Genomic DNA, 20,780 nt, shown 5'->3' with positions numbered 1-20,780 from the left:
ATCAGGTGGAATACAAGAGGGGGCATGACGAGCGTGTTTCCAGGTTCACCACAGTGGCGGATACCCCTGAGCTGCTACGGGCCAAGGCAGGGGGACAGCTTCAAAGTGATGTAAGAAACAATGGAGGCCTAGAGGCTTTTAAGATTCTCCATTCTTTCCTTCCTTGGAGGTAGAGGGCGGAAGAATGGCGGAGGCCTCTTGGTCCTATGTGGGAGCCAGAGAGAACTTTCTTTTTCTTTTCTTTTCTTTTTTTTTTTAAAGATTTTATTTATTTATTTGACAGAGAGAGATCACAAGTAGGCAGAGAAGCAGGCAGAGAGAGAAGAGGAAGCAGGCTCCCAGCTGAGCAGAGAACCCAATTCGGGGCTTGATCCCAGGACCCTGAGATCATGACCTGAGCTAAAGGCAGAGGCTTAACCCACTGAGCCACTCCCAGGTGCCCCCAGGGAGAACTTTCTAAGGTCAAGGACAGTCAAGTCCCATAAGTTAGCCAGCACAGACCTTGTGAAATCTCTTCCTTAGAGAGAAAGCTTAGCATCAGTCACAAGTCAGATGTATGTGATTAATCCAAAAAATTTCAATCCTTGTTGCTGCAAATAGAGAATATAACTTCTAAGGGTTTTCTACCATTTACCTTTTCACAGCCCCATTGTTCCCTAACATAACAAGACCAAGGACTTTGTCTTTTTATGAGCAGGAAGCGTAAGCACAAATCCAGGTTTAGCTTAACGAGTGGCTTCTGCTCACTTTGGTTTAAGAAGCCTCTTTTGTCTCCTAGACTTGACTGGTGGCCCTTTGAGGGCAAAAACCTCCTCTCCTCCCTCTGCCTAGCCTTACCACCTGGCCCACAGCATGTGCTTCATGTGTTGAATTCTGCATTGAGTGTCTCCATGTACCAGGCACTGTGCTGGGTTTGGGGGGATAAAAAGGTAAAGAAGATGCATATGGTACATCAAGCCATAAGCCATTGATGGTGCCATAGGGGCTGTGAGGGACAATGTGAGGGTCTCATGCAAACCCTTGGCAGGGCTTCTCATCAGACAACCTTATACATAGCACAATTGTGGCACGAGATTCCTTTTCTTTTTTCATCTTTCAGGTGAGATACATGGAAGACTATGAACAGCAGAGAGGGAAAGGCAGTTTTCCTGCCATGATCACACCCGCTTATCAGATCGCCAAGAGAGCCAATGAGCTGGCCAGTGATGTGAGTGTCCCTGACAGTGTATTCTTGGTAGGTGAGGAAACAGGAAGTTATCTGTGCCAGGCGACTACAACTTCCTGTCTGCTTTTGTATGCACCATGGTCCAGGGAGTAGCTTTCCTTCATAGTTTTTTTTTTTTTTTAAGATTTTATTTATATATTTGACAGAGAGCAATCACAAGTAGGCAGAGAAGCAGGCAGAGAGAGAGGAAGGGAAGCAGGCTCCCTGCTGAGCAGAGATTCCCAGGACCCTGAGATCATGACGTGAGCCTGAAGGCAGAGGCTTAACCCACTGAGCCATCCAGGCACACCTCCTTCATAGTTTTTAATGGGTTTTATCAAGACTAAGATCTGGCACTTTGATGTCTAAGACACAATCCCTGGACCCCAGCAGAAAAAGAACATTCCATGAGACGTTTGTTTTTACTCTTCTGGCTTCTGTGCATAGAAGGTGAAACTCACCAGGTTTATCCTTCCCCTTCCTTTAGGTGAGGTACCATCAACAATATCAAAGGGAAATGAAGGGAATGGCTAGTTCGGCTGCTGGAGCTGCGGGCACAAGGGAATGCATGGACCAATATGGCCAGGTAGGTGATGAAATCACTCCCTGGGAGGATGCCCTTTCTGATGGTCAGTAGCCCACTGGCCTGTCACACAACCGATGGCCCTGGAGTTAGGGGTTGGGTTGTGGTTTATCTAGCCCTGTTTATGAAAGGTGGATTTTCTAAGTCAGAAAGCAAAGATAATTACATTGAGCTCAAATTGACCCATGTAAGAAAAGAGTTTCTAAGCACTTTTCTTTTTCTTTTTTATTTTTTAAAAAGATTTTATTTATTTATTTGACAGAGAGAAAGAGATCACAAGTAGGCAGAGAGGCAGGCAGAGAGAGAGGGAAGGGCTCGGTCCCAGGACGCTAGGATCATGACCTGAGCTGAAGCCAGAGGCTTAACTCACTGAGCCACCCAGGCACCCCTCCTTTTCTTTTTTAAAAATAAAGAACCCCTGTCAAGATGGTGGATTTTTCAAGAGTAAAACATTCTCACCTATTCAATGAAGAATGGTCCCAAGGCCCAAGACTGGCTAATTTTAGCTCACCCCTGTGTAAGCACGAAAGGGATCCAAAGGCATGTCTGGAAGAATATTGGGCACTTCACTGAGTAACAAGTCTCATTTCTTAGAAACTACATATCTTATCTAGGTTGTTAGATGAAGCAATTTGACAGAGAATGCAAATCTTTCCCCCAATTTCACTTCTCACGTGAACTACCTAGTGATGGGGGTAAAAAGATTGAGATGATAACTGGAAGCTAATTTTTATATGCACATCCCTCTGTATTTTCTGGTACTAAACAGGTGTAGACGAGAAAGGGAATATTATCTTTTCATAGTTGTAAGTAAAGAATACTGGAAGGCTAAGTATGTGTATCAGAAGAATGCACTCAGTGGGCTTAGTTGATTTTTTAAAAAATTGATTGGAAAGTTGTTTGAATTTTTCATCAGTGGGCAGATTCTACAACATACATGATTTATTCAACATACATAATTTATGACAGAAACAACTTGTTTCTTTTCTTTTAAGAGTGTCTAGGGAGACACTCACGGAAGACTAAGGATGTATATGAAGATAGGGGTGTGACATCTTTTAAAAGTCTGTCTGAACAAAAATGTCCAATCTTAAAAGAAAAAGTCCATTTTGCTAAATTCTGTAAGTTCCTTAAATGGTCTCAGTGCTTAGTCTCAATGAAATTATGCTTTTAGGGATTTGATATTTTAAATCTATTGTATAGAAGGCTGAAGTCGACTTTTAAAAATCACTTTAAAAAAATATTTGGTTCCGGGCGCCTGGGTGGCTCAGTGGGTTAAGCCGCTGCCTTCGGCTCAGGTCATGATCTCAGGGTCCTGGGATCGAGTCCCGCATCGGGCTCTCTGCTCAGCGGGGAGCCTGCTTCCTCCTCTCTCTCTCTGCCTGCCTCTCTGCCTACTTGTGATCTCTCTCTGTCAAATAAATAAATAAAATCTTAAAAAAAAATTTAAAAAAAATATTTGGTTTCTATATTCGGCAGAAAATATTTTGTTCTAAATGTGGCCAGCATGTTCTGGCAGGACATGAACGTGTTTAGACATGTCTGTACCCATCATGGAGACGCAACCTCATAGTGTGGTAGTTGGTTCTCGCTTATTAGGACATGTTGGCTGAAGTTTCCCATCATGCTAATGACAAATCTTAGGATCAAAGTGGGTGTTGTTTGATAGGACCGCCAGCAACTGTCGAGAGGATCAGCCTCGTGTGGCATTTCCTGGTGTGATTTAGCAGGACCTGCCAGGCACGAGGAGGAGGGAGTGAGAGAGAGGTAGACAGACAGTCAGATAAACTATAAATATCTGTAACGTCTAAAATGCCAAACAATTCATTCTTCCTTTTCACGAATAACGTTTTTTTTTAGGTCAATGGACTATATCGTGTAATTGACTTATTGTTTATAACCAGCCAACTCCCCGGCTGGATTGAGGATCTCACTGAAAGATTTACACACCCAACGTGGATACTTATAAGGAGAAGTTAAAATAAAGTTCTAAGCCAGCCCCACCCATACAGCAGAAGGGGCAAAAGGAGATTAACAACGAATTTGGGAGCCTTCCTTATTTATTTATTTTTTTTAGCTTCCCTTTTTTTACTTGTTGCATTCGGCCCAGAACATTTTGCCAGCCAAACATAAAGGCGCACTCGGGGCTGAACAATTGTCATTACTGGATAAAAGGGAAGCCTGGACTTTCTAATTCGACCCAACTGTTTTATTTTTTAAAAATGTGTGTGCTGGATTCTGACCCTGCTGCGGGGGTAGGGCAGGCCCTTGCCTTGGAGGAGGCCATAGGAAGATGGAGTCATGAGCTTGAGGCAGCACTTGGGTTTCTTCAGACTGATGGGAACACGGATGAGGAAGCAGCCGACTCTGCCTGGGGGAGGACTGGGAATGAGGGGGGCGTTTCCCGGAGAGCAGGTAGCGTCAGATGGGGTCTTGAAGTACATCCCATCCGCTCCCAGGAAAGTTTTATGCTACTGACATCACGACAGGTCCATGAGAGAGAAAGTTTTGTTTTGTGGGAGTGGGTGGGTGGTGTGGGGAAGAGGAGGGGGGCTCAGATTTTAATAGTCTGAAAATTCACATTTAGCCCCATTTAGAGCCTCTTAGGGCAATTTGAAATTTCCCCCCGAATTCAAAAAATTCAAATAGTTATAAAATGCTCTTCTTGGCACATGGGAAAACAGTATCTCGGATGTTAATGGGTTTCTCAGCATAGATCCACAGGCCCAACAAAGGCAGTTTTGGAGATTACTGGAAGGCAGACGGATCTCCCTGGTGTCAGATAGGGGATGAGAACTCCATAATCCATGGGTCTGGGAGACTTGTAGAATGTCTGGATTTATCTAGTGGAAATGTTGATGATGTTAGTTAGCATTTATTTAGTGCCGACTGTGTGCTGGGCACCAGTTAAGTAGACCTGACCACAGAGTCCACAGTCTTAGTCGCCTCATGGTTCTGCTCCTAGGGTGATCCCTGCAATGTCCATGGTGGACGGGCCTCTATAGGAACAGGCTCTAGGAGCGATCATTTCCAACTGCCCACCCTCTGAGGGAGGGGAACATCACTGAGGGACATTTTTGCTTCTCCCAGCAGGGCTACTTGGAGGACTATCAGGAGCACAGAGGAAAAGGCAGCTTCCCCGCCATGATCACCCCCGCTTATCAGAATGCCAAGAAAGCCAACGAACTCGCCAGTGATGTAAGTACCATATTGAGATGACCCGCAGAGCCGCCAAAGCAGAAGAGAAATGAGATTCTGAAGACTATGTTTAACTGAAGCCTACACACAGATCAATTAGCGCTTGATTTCTCTCCAAATTTCTGACACCTTCTTTCAGGCCGTTTGGTCACGTTTACCTGCTTCAAAGGAGTGTGACACCAACAGACGGTGGAACTTACTTTAGGCGAGTTGAAGCAGGTGCGAATGCTGGTCCAGCCAGATAAGCTGGGGTTAGCAGAGGCTTTGCAAGAGAAGCCATCTAGACACCTAGCACTTTGGGGGAATAGCTGATGAAAACAGGTCACGTGACTATCAAACTGGGTATAACCCAGGGGATGAAATGATTTTAATTTGCAGAATGCTGGCCAGCTGGCGGTCCTTGAAAGATAGACTATAATTAAACTCAGTTGAGCGATGTGCCCATGTAGATCCAACACGCCGACTTGAGCTTGGTCTATATATAGTCAGAAGCCGCACATGAATCTCACACCCCCTTTGCCCTTCTCCTTTGCTCTGTGCTCTTCAGTTATTAAACCCATTTGCCCAGGACAGTGTCTTCTTGGCCCAACCGGGGATGTAAAACATGTGACTCACTTGGCCCCTCGTTTAGCGGGTTAGATGAGAAAAGACGTTGAAACCATGGGCAGACTGGGTTCGGAATTACGCTTTTTGGCATGCTTGTTTCAAGACGTTTCTTCATGCAGAATTAGAGTATAAAGTACATAAAATGTGAAAAGGGCCAGTAAAACTTTAATACAAAGGGGACTGAGTGGTTTATGGATTTCATGGAGAAAAAAAAAGGCCTCTGTAGTTGTTGTTTTTTTTTCCCTCTTCAGAAAATTCTCTTAAGTAACTATTGACATGAAATGCCGGGTCATTTTGGAGTAATTTCTGTCACGGAGCATGAAAATAACAACTCTGGGCCCTGTTTGTGTGCTTCTTTCAGATAAAATACAGGCAGGACTTCAATAAGATGAAAGGCCCTGCACATTATCACTCCCTCCCAGCCCAAGACAACTTGGTTCTCAAGCGGGCCCAGAGCGTGAACAAGCTTGTGAGCGAGGTGCGTACGGGGCACCGTGGACGGGGCAAGCCCAGTGTGAAAGATTTTGTTCAATGCCGCAGGAGCTGCACACAGTTGCCACTTTCCGTGGAACAAATGGGCAGTAAAGAGAGCAACTCACAAGAGAGCCTAGAATCAAACAAATTAAGCAAATTAAGTTTCTCCAAGGGCTCCGAAGTGTCTTCTCAAATTCTCACAGGGCTTCTCCCAGAAGTTTCAGGCAGTCAACTTTTAGTTGCAGAACAGTGCCCCAGCCAACCTTTGTAACCATACGTCACTCATACGGAGTAGTAATCAAAGATCAGAAAGTGTTTCCAACATGGAACCTCTCTTATTGTCTTGTTATCGGAGTCCGGTTTCCCAGAAGCTGGGTGTCTCCTATGAATTCCTGTGGCTTAGAGGCTGGACTGGCCGCCAGACGGTGTGTTTTGTTCAGTCTACTCGGTGATTCAGATTTTTTGAATTGCTGAGATTTTGGCAAGGAAATAACCCCTCGAGCTCCCCAATCCTTATCACGCCCTCCAGTCTTTTCTTTCACAGCACGGAGCCTCATTGGCATCTCCTCTCTAGACCCTCAAGGCATCTGAGTTAACAACCGCTTTCAATGGGAAGAAGGAGGCCTATTAAAAGTACTCCCATAACCAGTTATCTGCAATTCAGAAGGGGATATTCAAGTATCCTAAAATATTTTTCTTCCCTGACTTCTAAAGGCCAGTCTTCAGGCCCCCCAACTGTTCCTTCATCTGTGGCCCTCTAACTGTGGGCTGCTCGGAATCTCCAGGAGGGACATTTTCCTGATCTCAAGTGTTTCGAAGTAATAGATGGGTGCCTACGTCTTGGAATCTGCATTTTAAACAGATGTTTGAGATGGTTCTGATACTCTAGGCCAGAGGTCAGCCAACCATGATAACCTGAGTGCCAAATATGACCTGTAGCCTGGTTTTATAAATAAAGTTTTATTGGAACACAGCCATGTCCTTGGTTACATATCATCTCTGGCTATTTTCATACCACAAGAGCAGAGTCAAGTAGTTGCCAAACCTTGCTCTTGATTCACGGAATATTAGGTCTAGATGGGACCTCGGCAATCTTTAGGTCCCGATTTTGTCACAGGCCTAGAGAAGTAACGCGTCTTATTCTGGTTCAGAGAGAATTTTAGGGAGAGAGCGGGAACCAGATCTCTGAAAGTACAGTTTTACCACCCAGGAAAAATACTGTTAACATTTTGGCCTTTTTCTAGGTGAAAATATTATAAACAAGTATAGGAATATAAAGACATTTATAGATTAGAATTCAACTCTATTTATAGCTTGGTATACTTTTTTCACTTCTTATCGGATTGTGAGCATTATAATGTCTCTTGCATACTTTAAAAAGCAGGTTTCCACCATATTTCGTAAGATAGGATGACAAATTGTGGGGTTTTGTTTTGTTTTGTTTTGGTAAGAGGTCACAAGAGAAACTTCCATTTCTTTTTGCCCTGGTGTTTACCCAGTAGGACAAACCAGTTCTCTGTTTCTGGTAATCGGCCTTCCACTGGCTCCTCCAATTACCTGGGACGACTTGGGGCCTTGGAATTCAGTAACTATAACCTCTCATCTTACATCCAGCTTCTCAGGGGAGCTCAACTAGCCAACCCAGTTAAAATTAGAAGATGCTCTATGCATCTGTGAGAGGTCTCATTTATTATACTCTTTTGTCAAGTAACTTTTGTGGTTAGATTTTATTGAAATGTACATATGGAGAAATGTACACGCCATTTGTGCATGATGGGAGAGATTTCTGCAAGTGGACACCTCCATGTAGCTAACACCAGATCAAGAAGCAGAACGTGATTCAGATATACAACCACCCCTGACCCGCAGACACTTTCCCCCAAGAGTATCTGCCGTCCTGATTTCTAAAACCTATTTTGCCACTTTTTGGGCTGTATGATCTCTTACTGGATTTTCTCTTGGAAGGGACCATGTTTCTTTAAATTTCCAGAGCCAAACTAACCATTTACTTATTTATTATTTGAAAGGAACACATATAACTGTTAACTTAGGGCGTCCAATGCCTGATATTTTTAAATGTTGGGTTGAAAGTTTTCTAAAAATAACCTAGTAAAGTCCTGGGGACATTTTCAAGAGTGGCTTTTGGGCCTGGTTCTATTGTGTGTCTGGTGTTTTGGTTTCCAAGGTGGAATATAAGAAGGACCTGGAAAATAGTAAAGGTCACAGTATCAACTACTGTGAGACGCCTCAATTCAGGAACGTGAGCAAGATCTCAAAATTCACCAGCGATGTGAGTTTTTAACACTTAAGCATTTGTTTGGGCTTTTTTAAAAAAATGAGCTAATCCCCAAGTCTCTTAAGAGACAGTCTATGTGAATATATCTGTTTGTCTCGGAGAAGCATGGCATCTTAGGCACAAATACCTAAGAGTGTTGATTAAGATTGCCTGCAGGGAGTGGTCCGCCTGGTGTTAATTCTGTCCTACCATGCACTTGACCTTGAATCCTTCATGGTAGCACCTTTCCTCTCATGCTCTCCCTGTGTAGCAGTATCGGCTCCTGCTGGTGAATGCTGGAGTGGGAGTCTGGCTGAGCATGCGACATCCCCTCTCAACGCGACTTTGTGCTTCTTGGTTAACGTCTGATATCATCTCACCTGGGGACCCAGATGTGCTTTCCTCATTTTACAGAGGAACAGATGGCATTTGTAAATTTGGAAATTCTCAGCGACGTTCTGGGGATGTTTCCTTGAGAACATCAAGGACTTATACTAGATGATGTGGTTTTATTTCTGCCTCGCGGCATAGTGTAGTAGAATTTAAGATCACGAGGGACTTAGTAAGGCTCAGGGAGGAATTTCTTTTGGCTAAAAGTAGTGGTGAAGAGCACCAGCCTTGGAGCTGACAGTCCCGGCTCCAGAATTAATGAAGTGTTCGACTTTGGGCATGTTGTTTAAGCCCCCTGGAGCCCCTTTGTCCATGTGTAAAATGGGGATACTAAGTCCTTCCTTCTCATGGAGTTCTTGTGAAGACGAACTGAGCAGAATCGTGTCTGATACGTGGTTATGTATTTGTTTAAATAATCTCAGTGCCTCGAACTTCGTGGCTTCCCGGGGAAGGTGATTTTAATGCAGCTTCATGAGAAGCTACCCAGATTTTCCTATTTATGACTTCTTGGCATCCTGTTTTGGTTTTCCCTTCACTTGGTAAGCTGCATTTGGGACGTGACATCCTTATTTCACATGACTTTAGTAGCCACCAATTTGTGTGTAAAAAAAAAAAATCACAGAATTTGGCAAAGCTCAGGTTATATTCTTCATATGATTAGAAACGGAGGTAACAGCGTGCAGTGATTTGTGCCAGCCCCCAGCGTGGGGCTTTGTACCCAATGTCTGCACGACTAGTCTTGTCCATTGGAGAGGCCCTGCTCATGGGAGGTTTTTCACATGGGGAAAATCGGACACATTCCCAAGCAAAAACGTTAAAAAGAAAATTGGGTCTGTTTCCTGCTGCCTGTACTCACCAGATCCTATGTTTGGTTGTGCTTCTGTGCTTGTCTCCCTCCATCTTCCTGTGCTTGCTTGAAATTCAAGCGGTTTTTTGAAAGGAGGTTGGCTTCTTTTTTATTCAGTGATACACTGACTACTTAAATAGGTTCTATTTAGTCGTTTTTATTTCCAGTTCGTTGCATTAAGATGAGCAGTTGATCTTCAACAAGTTGGGAAGAGAAGTCTTTTATTGAAAGCTTTGTGTTTCCTTCTAGAATAAATATAAGGAAAATTACCAAAACCATATGAGAGGCCACTATGAAGGAGTTGGTATGGACAGACGGACTCTCCATGCTATGAAGGTTGGAAGCTTGGCCAGCAATGTGAGTCCAGGTTTGAAGGGCCTGTAGGTCTGGGGACCTGTTGGGGTGGAAGGAGGTGAAATTTGAAGAATTCAGCCAACTCTTTTTCAAACTTCCTTTTTAAAAGTCAGTGTCCTGTTGTATAAAGACTGACCCATAAAAGCTTCTAAACGTTAACCAATATAACCAAAGCTAGGTAAAACCCTTGAAATTGTTCAAAAGCTTCAATTTATTTATCTCAGCTTTCTCTGGCTTGAAGAGTACATAGATCTGTTATCTTTGATCCAGTGTGAGAAAAACATCCTGTTTCTGAGACATAAAGAGAAATGGATGAACATATTCTTACTTGAAATTTCTCAAGCTTCCAAAGCATTTGTGATTTATTTGGAGTTGGTTGGTGGGTTGGTTGATTGGTTCATTCATTTATTCAACTGTAGTGTTCAGTGAAGACCTCCTATGGGCAAGTACTGGTCAAGGTAGTGGGGTAACAAAATAGATCAGATCCCATAGCACGGCATCTCTTAATCCCTCCTTGGCTTTGTCAGTTCACCTGACAGTTTGTCAATGCCAAATTGTAAATCTTGGAGGTAAAGGGCACTTCAAAGGAACCGATTTCATTAGTAAGACATACAAAGGTCAAATTTCCTCTGCTTGAGAATGTCAAATTTGACCTTTAGGATAAAAATTTAAATACTCTGAAGACTCTTGACTTTTCATTTATTTTCTAGGGGGTTAGCCAAGAAGCCCTTTAATCATACACCCACATGCTGGTGTTTCTTTTTAACAAAAACTATAAGGAGGTCCCTAATTAATAAGAAAGATAAAATAAATGTGCTACAGATGGACGTTAGCTAATTTTGGATTAATTAGGAAGAATTCAAATTAATTAAGGGCAAAGTATGAACATAATTTAATTTTCCTTGGAGGTGATGAAATGGAATTAATTTTATTTCTCATTACTTTTTAAAAAAATTTCCTATGACATTCAAACAAGGTCAAAATAAAGAAAGTGGGGACTAATTTCTTTTTTCTTTTTCTTTCTTTCTGTGTGTGTGTGTGTGTGTGTGTGTGTGTGTGTTTTAGATTGCCTACAAGGCTGATTATAAACACGATGTTGTGGACTACAACTACCCAGCCACTCTCACTCCTTCCTATCAAACAACAATGAAGCTGGTTCCCTTGAAAGATGTAAGTCCCCCTCCAAGAGCATCTTCTGTTTTATTCCTTGTTACTTCCTCTTGTGGAGTGACTCTTAAGTAGCAAGATGGGAAGAAACAAGTTCTAATAGTTCCTCACAGATGGAAGAGATTGAGAAAGGGAACTCTTCCACTAGGAGAGTCCATTCATGCGTGTGTGGAAACTCTTAGATATTCCATGTAAGGTGGGGACAACTCTTGTTTTCATCCTGAAAATAATCTGAAGTTCAGTTAGAATTTGGTAGAATATGTCTGCCTTTGGGCCCTTTAAATTTATTCTTCCTTAACAATGAAGAATAATCTTTTCTTTCTTTCTTTCTTTCTTTCTTTCCTCCTATTTGAAGTTTTGGAGTGTGGTATGTTGAGGGACTAAAGGAAGTAAAATATAAAAAATAAAATATATAAAAAATGAAATAGTTATAAGTTGAGAGGAAGTAGTAATGTAGACTTAATGTTGACTCAGGAGCACTTGGGAAGGTAGATGTATTTCTTCATTATTATAGCAGTGATTTTATTTCTTCACAGTTTGGTTTATCTTGGTGAAATACATATAATTAATTAAATTTATTATTTTCTATTATAGGAATTTTACTATATATGTTTGTTCCAGGAAATTTAGAAAATTCTGAAAAACACAAGGAAAAAGATTAAAATCATCTATTTTCTTAAAAAGTAGTTAAGGTGGTTTAGACCTGAGTGCATATCATAGTTATTTGTCAGTGATGATTATCTCTAACCAATTAATAATTTAACAAATAATTCAGCGTATACTTACTAAGTGCCCAGTGCTACTTTCCTTCACATTCCTTTGGGCTCAGCGTGACCCTAGTAACATTGACTTGGGTTTTGCTCTTGGTGAGATGGTCTTCACATTGCTCTCCCTTTTGCTCAGAGTGAGAACAGTGGGGGTCCTGCTGGACATCTTTAGTGTTTAACATGGTTTATAGGACAACAAAGGAGGATCATTGGCAAATGATAGTTTAATGGATGAAATGGGCTTTTCAAATGTATAGTAAAGCAAAGGATAGGAAGTTGAGGGATATAAAAGGAGACTAAGCCTTGCTTCTTCTTTTCCCAAGAAGTTTGGTTGTGTTGACTTACCACTGCGCTTCATGAAACCCGAGGATACACTTGACTACCTAAGCTACTTCCTTCCCTTTTTGGCTGCATGCATCACCTGGGACTTGAGGACTGAGAGCACCTCATTAGAATGGGAGCTATTCTGTTTGTAGACCTCCATCAACCACGTTCGAGAGCCCAGTGAAAACTAGAGAGATTCTTACAACTTTGTACTCCTGTTGTAACAAGACTTGCTATTATGTTTGTTTGTGTAAGGCTGTGGATCAAACTAAGCACCTGAAATACAGCCTGCTCACCTGGGCAAACCCGATGGAAGAATGAAACCAGCTTGGGTTAGAAGGATTAATTAGAAGCAGAGGGAGATTCTGAACTGAAAGCCCAGGAGCCTGATTGAGGTTGCAGAGGTGTTTAGTTTGGCCACACAGTATTTAAAAAACAATGGTGCCAACATATAGAGATTCGGGGGGTTGATAAAAAAATTCATATGTTCACCAATTCTAGAACAATCTAGAAACTCTGGAAATGACATCCCAAGTTCCCATGTGGTAGCAACTGCCTGGGACTGAGTGACAGGTGCTCTGTCTTACCTTATTCTCCTTGGCCTTCCCTTCCTGGTTCCTATGTGAATTTGAGTTTACCACCGTAGTGTAGGGACTTAAATATTCAGGAAGTTTGGGAAATCCATTACAAGAGCATTTATAGTCTCTCTGTCTGGTGGCTCGAAAGGTGGTCAAATAGCTATGAAATTAAATAAACAGGCATGGGTCTTTAATTAGAGGGCATTCCTTTCAGAGGGATTTTATCAGCACTAATAGCATTAAAATGAGACTCCATCCTCAGCAAAGCGTTCCTTCAGAAAGTAGATGGAAGCACTGGCCAAGGATCTGTGATGTTGCAAGAATGTGATTAATCATGGAAACTGTTAATTATGTCCCGCAGAGGAGAGTAATTGTGCTCTGCAACACTTTAATGCAAAATTATTGGGAAGGAATATGCCTTTTAAAAAATACAGTTTTCGTGACATTTTATCATGCACAATTCTGAACTCTAATAGACTCTTTATTATGAGATGATAATTTCCCCTCTGAGTAAATGCATTAGGATGCCAGTGCACTCTAGTCTCATTAATGGTTGACATTGAAATGACTTTGTATTTCCTACTCTTTCTCTATACCCTATATCTGCAACTGAGAATGAGCAAAACTTCTGTCATTGAACCATTAACCCAAAAACACAAAGTGATGCTGTTCTTTAGCTCCGAATCCAACAAAATACCCCGTGTCCCGCTGTCAGGAACACTCTGTTTTTCCTAGATGCTGTCCTAGAAATTAATCTATAAGTCATTTGTTTGTACCCAGAATATATTTCCCTGTCTAAACAGTGGTAGCTTTGGCTACAGGGGATCCCAAGTTCATCTATAAAATAAAAGTTCCAAGCACACTACACTAGCTTTGGCAAACCAGGTTTAAGTGCAGAGGATGAGAGCCACTTTGAGAGGCAGAGTGCTAGAATTTGAATCCTGACATTAGCTGGGTGACCTTGGGCCAAACACTTCAGTTCCCTGGGCCTCAGTTTTCACATTGTAAGGTAGGGATAGTAAGAGGGTGGTGGCCAGAGGAGCATGGCCAGAGGCGGTCAGTGGAGATCTGGGCAGAGATGACAGCAGACAGTGGGGACCCAGCAAAGGCGTGTTATCTTCTTAGGCTTGGAGTAAGCCTAAAGAAGCTGCCCCACTGTGTGGGGTACCAGGTGGGGTCCTGGGCTTCAGGCAAGAAAACAGAGGCATGAAGCTTAGGCGTGAGAGGTTCAATGGTTCTATTGCTATGAACAAACCCAGAGTGTCGGTGATGGATAGGGCCTCACCTGGAGCCTGTAGGTGTGTGTGTGGGGGGAGTAGTGTCATGTGTCCCCAGGACTGAGTCAGTTTAGGGTCCTGAGAGCAAGGACCCAGCTGAGATACCTACCTAGACAGGGCTGTGTCTGCGTGTGCTCACTCTGCACAGAGTAGACGCTCTGTGACTGTTTGTTTACGGCATGAATGACTGAACAAATGAAGGACAGGGGACCTCGCCGGCAGAGGTCATTCACCGTCCACAACCTCACCCTCTTTCTCTTCACTTGTCTGCATCCTGGCTCCCCTTGTCCCGTGTAGGTCCCTGGGGCTCTCAACAGCTCCCCTCTACCCATTCCCCTTGCTCCCTGCCCTCAAGCCTCCAACATGCTCTTGTACCTCCCTGCTCAAGTCCCCATTCCCTCTGCAGTGGCTCTGAGGAGGTTCGGAGGAAAATAAGATGATTGGATGAATATCTTCTTGTGGGCAAGTGGCTAATAATCCTTGAGTCTCTCAGGGGCAAATTGTACGTCCAGAAGGGAAAATCCACGAGTCCCCAGTATCTTGAAATAGTGGGAAAACAGAAGTCCCCGCACCAGGCAGTCCTGGAGGCTTCTCTTCTAAACCCACCCACCCTTCTTCCTTGAGGAAGGTACCTAGCTCCCAGCCCTTTTCTCAGGGACTCGGGCAAGGCCAAAGTGAGGGCCAGGCAGAGGCTGGCATACAGGGTGAAGCCATGTTTAGAGCATCGTCACCCAGAGCCTGATGTGCCATTGCCTCCCACTTACTGGATCAGCTGGACTTTTTGTCTCTCTTTCATTTTTCTTTCCTGTTTTAAAAAACTTCTTTTCTTTTGAAGTATAAAACATATATAGAAAAGTACATTAAGTATAGACAGGCAGCTTGAATTATTATAGAGTGACCTTGTGCATGTGTTTTCTTTGGAAGTGCACCTAGGAATAGAATTGTGGAGACTTGGGGTACGTGTGTGTGCCAAAGCGCCATATTGGTTCCCAAAGTGGCTGTGCCAACCCTCACTTCCGCCAGCTGTGTTGTGAGAGTCTCCGCAGTTCCACATCTTTGCCAACCCTTGGTGTAGTCAGCAGTTTAAATTTTCACTCTTCAGGCGAATGTCGAGGGGTGTCTCATTGCAGTTTTAATATACATTTCTCTGATTCATAATAACAATGTAGATGGGTGCCTGGGTGGCTCAGTCAGTTCTGTGTCTGTCTTGGGCTCAGGTCATGATCCTGGGGTCCTGGGGTAGAGTCCTGCATCGGGCTCTCTGCGCAGTGGGGAGCCTACTTCTCCCTCTGCGCTCCCCCTGCTTGTGCTCTCTCTCTTTCTGTCAAATAAAGAAAATCCTTAAAAAAACACAACAATGTGGATGAGCAGCTTTTCCTATGATTACTGGCAGTTTAGTTGACCTCTTCTATTGTTGACTTGTTCTATCTTCTATAGTTGACCTGTTCAAGTCACCCACTCATCAATGTACTGGGGTTTTTTTGTTTTGGGGGGTTTTTTTTGTTGTTGTTGTTTTTTGGTTTGTTTGTTTATCTGTGGGCTTGGAGTATCTGTTGGTTTCCAGTTGGAATCTTCGATCTTTCTTTCGTAATAGGAGAATTAATAATAGGAGAATAGAATAGGAGAATTAGCTCTGCTGGGCTTCGGGGTAGGAAACTAAGCAAATCTTAAAGAAAACTGCTGGTGACATCTTCTTGTATCTTTTCTTTCTTTCTTTTTTAACCAGGTCAATTACAGGCAAAGCATTGACAAGTTGAAGTACAGCTCTGTGACCAACACTCCTCAGATTATCCAAGCGAAAATCAATGCCCAGCAACTGAGTCACGTAAGTCCCCGGCCCTTGCCCAGCCCAGATGTGGGGGACTCAAGTGCTTTGTGGCCCCTGGATACCTGGCTCCCCAAGGATATGGCATTCATTAACAATAATAGATGTCTTGTGACAACCACGAGGTGACCCCCCTTAATTTAAATTTTTTATTATGGAAAATTCCAAATACATCTAATTGTAGAAAGGATGGTGTTATGAGTCTCCATGTATCCCTCATTCAGCTTCTATCCATCATGGCCAGTCCTGCTTCATTTGTATGCCCATCCCCTTCTCTCTCCTCTGATATTTTGAAGAAAATCCCAGAGATTAAATAATATAATCTACCAATACTTTAGGGTACCTCTCTAAAAGATAAAAAAAAATTAAGCACATTTATACAACTTAATACATCACACCAAAAACTAATAATAATTCTTGGTCTCACCAGTATCCTATTAGCCTTTAACATTCCAGTGATCTCATAAAGTTATAATTCCACAGTTTTACATTTTGTTTGAATCAGGATCTGAATGAAGTCCGTGCTTCTGGCTGGCTGATAGGTCTTTAAGAGTCTTTTCATCTTTAAGGTTTCCTGTTTATCTCTCTTCTTTCCTCGCAAGTGGTTTATGGAAGAAGCTGGAGTGTTGATCCTATTCCGTTTTCCATGGTCTGAGCCTTGTGAACTGCATCCCAGTGTGGACTTCATGTGTCTTCTGGCCTCCAAATGTCTTATAAAATAGTAGTTGGATCTGTAGGTTTGATCAGGTTTAGGTTCAGTTTTGGGACAAGGATGGGATGCTTTGCAGATGATGCTGTATTTATCCACTGGAAGTCACATAATGCCTGATTGACCTTTCTTTAGGTGACTTAAGGTGGCTTTTTTTTTTCAGTGTGGGCAGCCATGGGATAATTACTCTCTGAGTATCTTCTCTGTGTGTAAGCAAGATGTTCAGCACTGCGGCCGTTAAAAACAAAAAAACCAAAAAAACCCCCCCCAAAACAAAAAACAAGTTCTCTACCCTCTAGCGCTTCATGGAGAATTGGTGAAGTAACCGCAGGGAAATCTTTTATAAGCTCACAACCGTGAATGTGCCTTTGAATCGTTTTTCTTTTCATTCGACCTCTTTAATCAGTTCACTTAAACCATTCATAAAACTGCAGACTTCCTTGTCAAATGTCTTTTCTAGAAACTCCTTCTCAGCTATGGACCCAAGTGAAAAATGGGGAAAGTAAAAAAGAGAGCGTTGCTTCCAGAATTCACCTCTGTCTATCTAGACACCTTGCGCTTACTCTGTGCGTTTATTTTAAATCCAACAGGTCAATTATCGTGCTGACTATGAGAAAAATAAGTTGAATTACACCTTGCCACAGGATGTACCTCAGCTGGTGAAGGCCAAAACCAATGCTGAACTATTTAGTGAGGTGAGCAAGCATCGGAGGTGAGAACATGGTAGAGTTTAACTAACCAACATGAGGAGGAGGGCACCAGGCCCGGCAAGCAGAGGCTATTCTCTTTGTGAGAGATGTTCTTCAAAGGCGCCCATCATGTTATGGTTTTGAATTTTGCTGTCTCATGGCATGTGGTTGTTCTCTGGGGATAAACTGATCACAGGAATTGATTTCTTATTCTGTAAACATGTGTTCAAATGCACACACACCATCATCATCATTGTCATTGTCCTGGTGAATTCTGACTGCTGCTTTGCTGTGCAAAGAAAATTTAAGTTTTTTTTTTTTTTAATATTTTTGTTATTTATTTATTTGAGAGGGAGAGTGAGGGGGGGGGAGCACAAGCACTGGGGAAAGGAAGAAGCAGTGTCCCCACTGAGCAGGGAGCCTGAACCGGGGCTCTATCCCAGGACCCTGGGATCATAACCTGAGCCCAAGACAGACGCTTAACCAATGAAGCCACCCAGGTGCCCTGAAAATTTTAGTTTTAAGGTCAGTCTTAATCACTAGATTGTTCCTGGAGTCACAAGAGGGCTATCATTAGGCTTCTTGTCCTAGATGGGGGCAGGAGAAGAAAAAAAGGAGCCACCATTTATTAAATGCCTGCTTTATGCTGCCCATTGAGATGGGCACCTTACATATGAAATTATTGAATCATCCTAACCCCTAGCACCTATTTATGGCATAGACACAGTAGCATGGGCTTTGGTATCAGAATGCCCTGAGTCATTGGTACTGCCATTTTTAAGCTGTGTGACCTACGTAAGGTCGTTTGATGTCTCTGAGCCTCACAGGCCTAAAGCAAAGATTGCCCGTCGAAGAGTAGAAGGCGATTAGATAGGTGTTGTTACCATGCCAACATCAGTAACTTGTGTCTTTACCAGCTTAGTTTCTGCGTTCATGTTCTTTACCCAATTTATCTCCACAGCAACCCTGAGACAGGTAATAGGAGGTCTTATGTTGTTTTTTGTTTTTTTTTTCTTTTTTTCTCTTTTCCCCTTTTTCTTGCAAATGGCAAAGCAAGGCTGAAAGAGGTAATGTGCTTTGCCCAAAGTCTCATGATCAGGAAACAGCACAGCCCGGATAGACATGTGATTCTACTCTTTGTTCTGTCCCGTCACCGCTGCCCTGCGTGGCCCCACAGCTCAGGAATCAATGCACTGTCTCAAAAATTGCTATTACCATTTTGACAATAATAGCCGAGATTCTGGTCTGTAAACAGATGAAGAAACCAGCTTTGTTGTTGTTGTTGTTGTTTAGAGAGGGAGAGAGGGGAGGGGCAGAGGGGGAGAGAGAGAGAATCTTTTTTTTTTTTTTTTTTTTTTTTTTTTTAAAGATTTTATTTATTTATTTGACAGAGGGAGATCACAAGTAGGCAGAGAGGCAGGCAGAGAGAGAGAGAGGAGGAAGCAGGCTCCCTGCTGAGCAGAGATCCCGATGCGGGACTCGATCCCAGGACCCTGAGATCATGACCCGAGCCGAAGGCAGCGGCTTAACCCACTGAGCCACCCAGGCGCCCGAGAGAGAGAATCTTAAGCAGGCTCCACGCCCAGCACAGAACTCTGGTCTCACCACCCAGAGATCATGACCTGAGTCAAAGCCAAGAGTTGGAGGCTTAAGCAACTGGGCCACCCAGGTGCCCCTGTTGTTCTTTTAAATGTCTTTTTAACTTTGGGCAGGAATTTGGATCCTGACTCTTAGTCACCTGTGTTTCTGTTTGCCAGGTTAAGTACAAAGAAGGCTGGGAGAAAGCCAAGGGGAAAGGATTTGAGATGAAGCTGGATGCGATTTCTCTGCTGGCCGCCAAAGCCTCTGGAGAGCTTGCTAGCAATGTAGGTTTCCTCACATTAACTCAGAAATGTATAAGAAATGGTTCCCATAAAAATGTCAGCGGTCCCGCGGAAAAAAATAATGACTGCTTACATTGTAAACATCCCAGGACTTTAATCTTCTTCTGGGTTCGCAAAGGACCCGGGAGGTTGTTTTCAGAATTGTTCCCGTTACCTTGCGAATACCAAAGCCCCTGAGGTGGCACAGTTTCTCTTCTCCTCACCGTAGACTTTCTTCTTTCTCTCAAGATTAAATATAAAGAAGAGTATGAGAAAATGAAAGGCAAAGTCATGGGCACTACAGACTCGAGGCTTCTGCACTCCCTGCAGGTGGCCAAGATGAGCAGTGAGGTAAACTCTTTCCTGTCCCTCAGCCCCTTCCTCAGACTTGTGCTGCTTTGAGTGTCCTTCCAGGGCCAACTTCTCCCGGGATCTTATGGTTGACTTCTACCTACAAATTCTCTCATGTCTTGTGGGAGGAGTTTGTTCACTTTCTTTATTTAGATGAGGTGTTTTGGCCCAAAGGGTGACTGGCATCTATGGCTCAAGGTAAAAAGGTGTCCGTTCACCTGTATTAATTCCGCAGAAGTCTACCAAGCAACTATGATGAGCAAGATCCTGTTAAGACACCAGGGCTGTAGGAATGAACAGCACATTACAGGTTCCTCCCCAGGGGAGCTTAATCTTATAGGGGAGAGTCAAACACTAAGCATCCTGCTTGTTGTGGCAATGTCCCTGGTGGGTCCTGTGGCCATGACACACTTGATGTACAAAGTAGTTAGCAAACAACTGGTGCATGGAAACTCCAGCCAACCAAAGTGACGCTGCTTGTATACAGCTATAATGGCTGGAGATTAACCCTCTTAGGTGTCACTTACCAAAATGCTTTGGTGGAAGGATAGACTTGGTGTCAGGTCAGGTCTTCCCTGACAATGCTGAGCAGGCCTAAAGGACACAGGAGTGTTGAGTTTCTGCTTTACAATTGCCGCTCCAAGTTAGGAGGCCAGCTTATGCTGCTCCCATGGTGCGGCCAGATATAATTACCTGGTGAGTCATTTAGGAGCCATGGTTTGACTAGAATAAGAGAGTTGGCATCTGGGTTGCCATTTTGGATGTGACTATGGAACAAGTCCTATGAAGTGCATAATCATGAAATATACTAAGACATTGAGAATTGGGCTTCTTTTTAGACAGAGAACAAAATGACATTTCTTCTTTGCAGTTGGAGCAGTTGGGACCAAAAAGATTATGTCTTGTCCAAAGCCATCTAGTAGTCAGTGATAAAGGTGGAGGGGTAGTGTTAGAGCCTAGGACTCTTAGTACTGGCACCATACTGCTTCTTTTGTAGCATGCCACCTTTCCCACCACCATTATCACCATCACCATCATTACCATCATCATCATTATTACAACCATCACCACCACCACCACCACCATCATCACTATCACCACCCTCAACACCACCACCGTCACCACCACCATCACCACACATTCACTAAAATCACTATCATCCTTGTCACCACCACCATCATTACCATCACCGTCACTACCACCATCATCACCACCATCTCCACCATCACCATCATTACCATCATCATCACCACCACCATCTCCACCATCACCATCATTACAATCATCATTATCAACACCA

The 20,780-nt window shown here is 43.2% G+C and overlaps 1 protein-coding gene across 3 annotated transcripts in view; it reads left to right on the top strand.

The window, feature by feature from the left end:
- Positions 1 to 20,780, top strand: part of NRAP (nebulin related anchoring protein) — a 68,908-nt gene that overhangs the window by 9,766 nt on the left and 38,362 nt on the right. For 2 of the 3 annotated variants that reach the window (XM_059398631.1, XM_059398628.1), the window contains exons 7-18: positions 6 to 110; positions 1,100 to 1,207; positions 1,692 to 1,790; positions 4,881 to 4,985; positions 5,953 to 6,069; positions 8,251 to 8,355; positions 9,827 to 9,934; positions 10,997 to 11,101; positions 15,771 to 15,869; positions 17,169 to 17,273; positions 19,025 to 19,132; positions 19,379 to 19,480. In XM_059398631.1, the coding sequence (XP_059254614.1) occupies positions 6 to 110; positions 1,100 to 1,207; positions 1,692 to 1,790; positions 4,881 to 4,985; positions 5,953 to 6,069; positions 8,251 to 8,355; positions 9,827 to 9,934; positions 10,997 to 11,101; positions 15,771 to 15,869; positions 17,169 to 17,273; positions 19,025 to 19,132; positions 19,379 to 19,480 (1,266 nt within the window). The remainder of the gene's footprint in view (positions 1 to 5; positions 111 to 1,099; positions 1,208 to 1,691; positions 1,791 to 4,880; positions 4,986 to 5,952; positions 6,070 to 8,250; positions 8,356 to 9,826; positions 9,935 to 10,996; positions 11,102 to 15,770; positions 15,870 to 17,168; positions 17,274 to 19,024; positions 19,133 to 19,378; positions 19,481 to 20,780) is intronic. The other variant, XM_059398629.1, reaches the window with a different exon arrangement.

Source organism: Mustela nigripes, chromosome 4 (assembly GCF_022355385.1).
Source record: "Mustela nigripes isolate SB6536 chromosome 4, MUSNIG.SB6536, whole genome shotgun sequence".
In the NCBI taxonomy this organism is placed as follows: Eukaryota; Metazoa; Chordata; class Mammalia; order Carnivora; family Mustelidae; genus Mustela; species Mustela nigripes.
Note: the sequence above shows the minus strand (reverse complement) of the source record. Positions and strands in the feature narration are given on the sequence as shown.